Source organism: Triticum dicoccoides, chromosome 3A, assembly GCF_002162155.2.
Source record: "Triticum dicoccoides isolate Atlit2015 ecotype Zavitan chromosome 3A, WEW_v2.0, whole genome shotgun sequence".
Taxonomy (NCBI): Eukaryota; Viridiplantae; Streptophyta; class Magnoliopsida; order Poales; family Poaceae; genus Triticum; species Triticum dicoccoides.
In genome coordinates this window covers 594,135,799-594,145,275 of record NC_041384.1, presented here as the reverse complement: position 1 = coordinate 594,145,275, position 9,477 = coordinate 594,135,799, and the positions used below count along the sequence as shown (strand labels likewise).

The window sequence follows — 9,477 nt, the reverse complement described above, 5'->3', positions numbered from 1 at the left end:
AACTTGCTAGTAAAATAGGGAGACTCCACATGCCTTCCCGCTTGACCATAGCCATCTTGCTCATCCCCGACACTAGCTGCCTTTGCTCGCCCCGCCGTATGACCGTCGCTAGCCCCAATGACCGCCGAATGGACAAACCCAACCCCACCGCACCCCTTTGGGCACAAATTATGGCTATGTTTTAGCTGTTTCTTGGATTGGATGAAGTTCAGTTATGTTCGTATTTGATATATTTTTTTATGTTTGTGTTGAAACATGTTGCATTTGTTGGATTGTTTGAGCAAGCATTTGGATCAATTGACCAAAAAAAATTGGGGAATGAGCTATATGAGCAATAGTTTAGTTCCTTAAAAAAATTAAGAATTAAAGGATGTAGGGGTTAAGTTATTATGGATCGGCTAGAGATGCTTTTAGGACTGTCCCTAAATCTAAGGCATGATTGTTTGAAGTGATAGCAAGTGTGAAGGCAACAGAGAGAAAAAGGAACAAGAAGTATAACCTGCCTTAGTCTTAGAAATTAAACTCAAATCTTGTAATGGTTCTGTCGTACTTGTGTATGCTATGTAATCTATTGATGACTTTCACATCATTGCCTTATATCAACTTCAATAAATATGTTTTTTTGTGAATGAATTTCAATAAACATACTATGTGCATCACAAGATGAAGAGTCCGGTTGTTTCAACCGTCTTTCAAATAAAAAGTAGAGTCTTACCTTCCATCAGGTACAGTACAATGTACAACAGTTTTACACTGAGCTTATTTGTAATGAACAAAGCTCGAATGCAAGATTACCACATACACAATGGAGTAGTAAGGTACAAAGGAATGCTTCTCAGGTTCAATGTGAACACCTCGAATCGCAAAACAGATACCGTAGGACAAACCAACCGGCCAAAATTATCATTCAGAAAATCAATCAAAATCCACTCTATGCCATTTTTCCTCAATTAGGAGGAGTCAAGAACAAAGTATCTTATACTTCATTCCGTGTTTTTTGTTTCATCCAAAAAACAAACCAATCTCAACCAAACCAGACTCAACCCAGCCGCCATCACCGCCATCCGCGGCGGTGTTTCTCCGTGATCAATTAACGGAGAAAGGCGGGCAGTTAGTCCAAAAAGGCTATAAAAACAAGCCATCTCGTACATCTAAAGCTCACGCCAAAAAAAGAGAAAAGAGGCACGGATAAGCTTATCACCAGAAGAGGTAGTACAAAACCAGCAGAACCAGCGCAATGAAAATCTGGTCCCTCAAAGGAACAGTCTTGGGAGGACGGTCAATGCAGCTAGCGTGCCGCCCGACCTCACAGAGACGCAGGTCTCCTGGAGAGTACAAGAGTTCCAGAGACATGAACGGGTTTGGCTCGTCGGTCAGCTCGAACAGTATCTCGCCAACAGCGCTCTTGAACTCCCCATTGGACCATTCCTGAGCAAATTCAGAGCAAACACACTGTCATACTCCACACCTGGAAGCCGGAACAGACATATTGCAAGCGCGTATATACATGGCCGAAGCTGTTCAGAGCAGACTACTGCTCATGCTCCACACTTGGTGGCACAGAGGATTGGGACAGAAATGGGCCAGATAGTGCACTGTATTATGAACAGGCATTTTACTTGGCAAAATTTGAGCTTATTAACAGGTTAAGTAAGTGAAAAGTATGCCATAGTTTAGCATGATACCTGAATCTGCTTGCCGATCGTAACAAGCGCAGAGCCAGCCGGCAGATTGAAAAAGGTCGACCCGCCCAGGTTCCGGAGGCAAATTTCCTGGTCGCGTCCGGAGAGGTGGACGCTCAGGGCGTACGAGTCTGGACGATCGGTGGTGCCAAACTCTCCCCAACGTGTTTTCAACTTGTTGCAGTTATACAGCGTTAGACAGAGAACCGATGGGGCTTCTCTAGGCAGAGCAGAGTCTTTCGGGTTCTTGACGTTGTCAGATAGAACTGTGACCACACATCTTGCGAGGTCCTCCATTTTAGACGCGATAACGTCCATCTTCTCCCTGCCAACAGTAGAAGATCTCATGTCAGGGCATATGAGATCAATGTGTAGATCATATCTTCCTAACACACGCATCAGAGTTTTTTGTTCCGTGTTCTTGACAATTGTCACTCATTAGTAGCGAAACATAGTAATGCGTACTCCCTCCGTAAACTAATATAAAAGCGTTTAAATCACTATTTAGTGATCTAAACGCTCTTATATTAGTTTACAGAGGGGGTACATCTTAAGAGACAGACTCTAATGGCTTATGCACCATTTGTCACCTGCATTTGGAGATTACTTGCCACTTCTATTTTCTAGCAGGGTTTCATGAAATTTTTGATCCTAGGCAAATGATCTGACAGCCAATAGTTCATTTCTGCAGAAGTGAAGGAAGGTGGATTGTGTTTCATCTTGTAATATATGGCATGATATGATGGTGTCACTTTACTCTTCGTTCTTATGTACTCCCTCCGTTTCAAAATAGATGACTCAACTTTGTACTAACTTAGATGACTCAACTTTGTACTAACTCTGAAGTTAGTACAAAGTTGAGTCATCTATTTTGAAACGGAGGGAGTATGGATTTTCGGTGTTCCCCACCCAATGCATGTTTGGGAGCTCGGGTGATCCATACAAGATCAATGTACTTCCTAGTGCTTGCTTACTCCATTTTTCATACCAAAATATCGTGGGAATTTTTGCCTCCACCCCCGTGGACTCCACAGAACAACTCTGAATGTTTCCTCAGCAAAAATAAGCTCTGAATCTTTTATTTCATCAGTGTCAGAGAAACAAAGAACCAATGCACCAAATAGTTTGGTAATTCGACTTCGTCGAATACGCTGTGACGGCAGTTCGAAGCTCTGATCGGCAATATATAATTGGAATTTTACTTTGAACAGTATTATGATCAAATTCCACTTGCCCAAAAGGAGCTCTAGAACTTCCATGTCAGCTGCAGCTAGGTAGGCAGTTTGGCAATGCGCAGCGGACCAGCGGTAGCTCCAAATACGACGAGACGAGGCAGCACCAGAGACAAAACTTACTACAAGGTGGTAGCAATAATCACCTGAACGCTCGGTACGTCGAGCCGGGCAGGGCCGCCTCGAGCAACCGATCCACCTCCGAGCTCACCGGCCATGGCAAGTAGAGCTCCTCCCCGACCACCCGATCCCTCCTCTGGAACAACCTCCCCAGCTCCCGCTTCACCCGCTCCGGCGCCCCGAACACCGCCTCCGCGGCCTCCACGGCGGCGCGCGCCTCGCCGGCCCCGACGGCCCCGCCCACGCGGAACGTGCCGGCCTCCGCGGCCGCGCCGACCGCCGTCCGCGCGGCGGCCGCCTCGCCCGACAGCAGGCCCTGCGAGGGGACGTCCGGGGCCGGCGGGGGAGCCGGGAAGTCGAAGCGCTTCTTCCTGGGCAGGGGCAGGGTGAGGGCGGGGACGCGCTGGGAGGCCTCGAGGAACTCGGCGAGGACGAGCTCGTCGGCCGCGGCGGAGCGCGCGCCGCGGGCCGTCCGGATCGGCGTGGGCGGCGGCGCGCGGGAGCGGATGCGGGGGCGCCGCGGAGCCCTCGACGTCGACGTCGCCGTCATGGTGGGGTGGCGCCGGCCGGCGAACGATCGGGTGGGAATCCTCGGAAGGTTGCTGCTGCTTGATCGGCCAGCCAGCCAGGCTGGTGGAGGTTGCGTGGGTTTAAAGAAACGGTGGGGACGGGAAGGGGTCGGGGCCTCGTGGGGCGACCTGCGCCGTCGGATCTCGGACGCGTCGGATCGTGGGGGAGGAAGTGGTGGGAAAGTGGCGGCAGCACGACCGCCGACGACTTTTGAGAGGCTGGCCCTGGCCCATGGGAGGAAGGTGAGAGAGAGTGCGGTGGGGATGCCTCATGCCAACGTGGCGCATGAGAGGATGGAAACGGCACGGCGATCACCGGAGACAATGGCAAGGAAGAGTCAAATGAAGATTGGAAGTTGACAAATGACGAAACGCGCTGTAGTGACCTCCTGCCCCCTATGACTATGAGCATCGCTTCCGGAAAACTGTTCTTAGCGGCAAGGGTACTTTAAAAAAAAAAGGTTAAGACCCCCTGCTTCTGTATCAATCGATGCACGTAGTCATTTTTATTACTTACTCAACAAAGGTCTGACAAGAATGTACATCAAGTCATCGAAGCCACCACTTATACCTACAAACGCGATAATGTGGAGTGATCTCACTCTCCATATCGAAAACAGGTGTCGTCGCCGATCCATCCACATAACGTATCGGAACCAACAATCGGTGCAGTAGACCTAAAGCGTACACCACATGCACACGTTCTAGAAACCCCCATCATCACCGAACCGCTGACCCATCTTCAGGAGAAAGATCTGCATCATCATTGCCAGTCCGGCCATCCGTTGACGCCACTACGACGCCCAGCGGCACCCCCTCCCTATGCTGGTCCATCCAGACGCGAAGACTTTGGAAGATCTGTCGCGTGTAGCACCTGCCAAACATGAAGATCTGTCGCATGCGAAGACTCTGGAAGACTCTGGAAGATCTGTCGCGCGTAGCACCTATCGGCCAGGCATGACTTGACGTCACCATCGAAGCTCCGTGCAAGATGAAGACGCTGCACCTCCTGCCTCTGTCTTCCAATGCTGCTCCGCAAACGATACTTCCAAGAGAGAAACGACAGCGCAGTGCCGCCATCGACTGATCTGGAAAATCAGATCCTAGGGTTTCCCCCAGAGCAGCACGAGTGGGTCGACAATAGTTACAGGACGATATCTTCAACAAGGTAACGACACACAACGCCGCCATCGTCCGCCGTCCGCTCGGTTTTCGCTGGCAACTATGTCTCCCCGACTCGCGGCCTGGACTAGATGACAGATCTGGAGATCCGATCACCCAGCCTCAGGCCGACCACCTCCGACGTAGGAGATGACCACCACATCCGTAATCCTCGTGATGCGATGCAGACCCGGAGTGCCACCGCGAACCATCGCCGAAGCCGACGAGATGTAGCAGACTGAGGACGAAAACAGCAGCCGCCCGCCTAGACCCAAAGGTTCCAGATCGAGCCCGGGATGCGCCCGGCTACCGATGCTGCCATCTCCTACCAATCCCGCCGGTTGCAGCAGATCCCCCGCCCAGCCCCCTCCCGACGCACCTCGGCCGCCGCTGCTCGCCATCCTCATCGCAAGGAGGTCCAGGTCAGGCTGCCGCCGCCTCAGATCTCGGGACGCCAGAGGAGGTCCACCACCGCCGCACCACAGGGCCTTCGCCCGGCAACGTTGCCGGTGGCGGAGGAGGGAGGGGAGGTGCGGGAGGACGAGGGGAGGCTGGGTGGTGGCCACTCGGTGTGGCCCGGCGGCGGCTTCATGGGGTCGGAGGGGACGTGTGGTTCGATGTGGAGGCGACCTCCCTGTCTGCGGCAATAACGGTGAGAAATCCACTACTCTACATATACTAATGTTGACTTTAACAATAACTATGTTTAATGCAATTAATTTTGATTCTAAATTATGGTTAATGCAATCAACATGTTTATTATTGATGATGTAATGGATAGCTTATTGATGGAGCGTGAGATATTGGATATAGATGGTTGGATTGCTCCCATTATTTGCATTCATCAAACTCGCACCTTTACAAGTAGTAAGTAGATTCACACCCCCACCTTTCTGCATATAAGATTTAACTTCAGTCACTAAGTGGGCCCTATGTTGTATATGATGCATGCATAACGCCCCCTCTCATCTCATACATGAAGGCATGGAGAGACAAATGTGTGCCTTTTGTTTTCTCTTTGACAATTTCAATCATTCATAGCTTTTAAACTACAATTTTGTTTTTGAATTTTGTATATATTGATAATCCTAGCGCCAAGATCTTTAGAACAAGATCAATCTTGAATAGTTTTCAAGCATGTTTAAATTTCAAAGTTCAGTCTACTTATTTCACCCATTCTATTTTAGTGTGTGAAATCAAGTTTTAAAATCTCAACATTTCAATCAGCACCTACTTTAGTGAAATATGTTACCTGAAATTTGTGAAATCATATTTCTGAAATGAGTGAAATTATTTTTCAAATGAGCAAAATCGATGTTTTAAAATAAGTGACATCGATTAATTAAAGAAGTGAAATTCTTTTTTCGAATGAATGAAATCAGTGTTTTGAAATGAATGAGATCATTTTATAAATAAGTGATATCCATTTTTTGAATTGATAGTTTTATGCGAGTGAAACCATAAACCTGTGAAACATGTGTTTTGTTACTCATGAGAAAAAAAGTGATTTCATTCATTCTCAAAAAGTATTTTTAAAAATATTTCGAACGGGTTAATTGAAATACGTGAAATTGATTGTGTTAAAGTGTGAAATTGGCTAACTGAAACATATGAAATCAACATTTCTCAATTATATGAAGTAGATTCAGTGTGTTTGTGAAGCCGATTTGTGTTTCACTTTAACACAATTTCTGAATTGCATGTTCTTAAACTGAAAGATTATTGTGACATCATTTTTTAGATAACTGATATAAGTTTTTTGAATGAAATGAAATTAGGTTTTCTTGAAATGAGTGTAATTATTGTTTTTTAACGAGTAATTCTGAAATAACTGTTTTTTCTTAAAGTGAAACGAGTGGAATTTGTTTTTTATTTTGGAATAAGTGAAATAGTTTTTAAAACCGAGTGAAATAATTTAAATCAATTTTTGAAATATGTGAAACATGTTATTTCAATTATGAGAAGTTGATTGTCTAAATGTTTGAAACTGGTTTTGTGAAATATAACTAGAATTGAACTGTGAAAACTATAAAATTTAAACTATTAAAAATATATGTAGGATCGTTATTGTTTTATAGGTCTTTTTTGTCCTAATTCAAATATATGAATAGTTTCTAATTTGGAAATTTGGTTCAAAAGTATCCAATCATTTAAAGTGAGTGAAATCAGTTTTTTATGAGTAAATTTGGTTTTGAAAAATGAGTGAAATGTGTTATTGTAAATGCATCAAATCTTGTTTTGAATGATGCAATCATTTTTTGAAATGGGTGAAATATTTGTTTGAAATTAGTTAATTATTATTTTGAATTGAGTGAAATCATCTTTTTTAGACGAGTGAAATATGTTATTTGAAATTGGTAAAATAAAATTTAGTTGAAATGTATCCGGTATTGGTATTATTTTAAAGGTCTTGGTGCGAGTAGTTCAAATATATAAAAATAGCACCGATCGGATTTATGGTTTAAAAGATATCAATCTCCAAAATTTTGGCTATGAAATTTAATAGTAGTCTTTTTTGTGGGAGAGAAACTTGTGAAGCTTTAAATGCCACGGTACTCCACCCATACAGATTCTAACAAAAGTTGCATAGACATGAGGGATCAACTACATGTTTGGATTCTCACGTATTCAAATGTGAAAATTATTGGCTGGCTTATACTCTAAATGGGTGCACCAATCTCAGCATCCAAATGAGTTGTGGGTCTTCCACCATTACATACCCTTGCAGTTACAGTTACTATTTTCGCATCATTTCGCCTCTCCTCTCTCCCCATCCGTCGGTACCGACAGTCGGCGTAAACCATCCACCGCTTCGCCTCTCTTTCTCTCCTTTCTTTGATCGTCAAATACAAAGTTCTCCACAATTCCTCTTTTGTTCATCTTCAAAGATACTCCCTCCGTAAAGAAATATAAGAGCGTTTAGATTACTACAAGAAATATATGATCTAAACGCTCTTATATTTCTTTATGGAGGGAGTACTTGAGTAGATTTGGATTGCATGGGTAAAAGTCAGATGAAAATGCACAACACCTTGACAATCCAACAAAAACAGTACAGGGCAGACAAGCTCCCATAGTAGGTGCACCTGGTGATGAGCAGACATGCTGCCATAGTAGGTGGACAAAAATTTGGATTGCATGAATAACTTAGGTCACCAAAAACTGGAATCTGGCCATATTTTGCAGTGCATGGTAACTGAAACAGAAGTTGCGAAAAATAATGTAAGGAACCATCCCCTCTTTCGTGGGCACAAGCGATGAGGAAAATAGATAAAAACCAACAAGAGCAAATGGTGAGTGATGAGTGAAAACACATATTTATAGATAGTATATAGCCATGTTCAAATTCGATGCTCAAAATAGATAGATCTCCTACATAAAGATCAACATTTTGCACCCGCAAAAAAAAGATCAACATTTTGCCTCTTAACAGAATCTTCTACGCAGTAGACTGAACAAAAGTAGAGAACTCATCCAGTACCTGGACTCTCATGAGTGTTTATCAGGAAAATGCCGAAAGAGAAACACATGGTTTACTCTAGGCGGTCAAAGTGCAACGAGTAAGAAACCATACGGCCATGTAAGCCTAGACAGAAGAACGTACTGGCATCATGTTAGATATTACTATAGACCGATCAAAAGCAGAGCACTCTAGGAAGCTAATTCTGGGGCCAGTCGCCGGCGATGTCGGGAGCTAGAGAACCGGCGCCGAAGCCACCGCCAGCACCATCGGCGCCGAAACCACCGCCAACGCCACCAGAACCTCTGCCGACTGAAAGATCGTGGATGTCGTCTAGAGGAGGGGTGAATAGGCGTTTTAAAATAATTACGGTTTAGGCTTGAACAAATGCGGAATAAACCTAGCGGTTAATTTGTCAAGCACAAAACCTACAACAACTAAGCTCACCTATGTGCATCAACAACTTATGCTAAGCAAGATAAACTACTAGGTGATAGCAAGATATATGACAAGAAACAATATGGTTATCACAAAGTAAAGTGCATAAGTAAAGAGTTCGGGTTAGAGATAACCGAGGCACGCGAAGACGAAGATGTATCCCGAAGTTCACACCCTTGCGGATGCTAATCTCCGTTTGGAGCGGTGTGGAGGTACAATGCTCCCCAAGAAGCCACCAGGGCCACCGTAATCTCCTCACATCCTCGCACAATGCAAGATGTCGTGATTCCACTAAGGGACCCTTGAGGGCGGTCACCGAACCCGTACGAATGGAAACCCTTGGGGGCGGTCACCGAACCAGTACACTTTGGCAACCCTTGGGGGCGGTCATCGAAATCCGTCAAATTACTCGGGGCGATCTCCACAACCTAATTGGAGACCTCGACGCTTGCCCGGAGATTTACACCACAATGATTGAGCTCCGAACACCACAAAGGTTGGGGTTAACTCCCCAACGACACCACGAAGCTTCACTACAATGGAATATGGCTCTGAAATGACCTCAACCGTCTAGGGCGCCCAAGCATCCAAGAGGAACAAGCTCAAGGGTACCAAGCACCCAAGAGTAATAAGCTTCTCAACTCGTAACTTCCACGTATCATCATGGAGAACTCAAACCTATGCACCAAATGCAATGGCAAGGGCACACGGAGTGCCCAAGTCCTTCTCTCCCAAGTCCCACCGAAGCAACAAATGCTAGGAAGGAAAATGAGAGGAAGAACGAAGAAGAGAACACGAAGAACTCCAAGTTCTAG

At 45.4% G+C, this 9,477-nt stretch overlaps 1 protein-coding gene across 1 annotated transcript; it reads right to left on the bottom strand.

Moving 5' to 3' along the window:
- Positions 1–682: 682 nt before the first annotated feature.
- On the bottom strand, positions 683–3,694 carry LOC119269425. The gene is made up of 3 exons (XM_037551254.1): positions 3,061–3,694; positions 1,686–2,007; positions 683–1,428 (listed from the first exon to the last, which is right to left on the bottom strand). Exons 1-3 carry the CDS (start codon positions 3,582–3,584, stop codon positions 1,198–1,200), a joined length of 1,077 nt encoding a protein of 358 aa, XP_037407151.1. The 5' UTR covers positions 3,585–3,694; the 3' UTR covers positions 683–1,197.
- Positions 3,695–9,477: the final 5,783 nt, after the last annotated feature.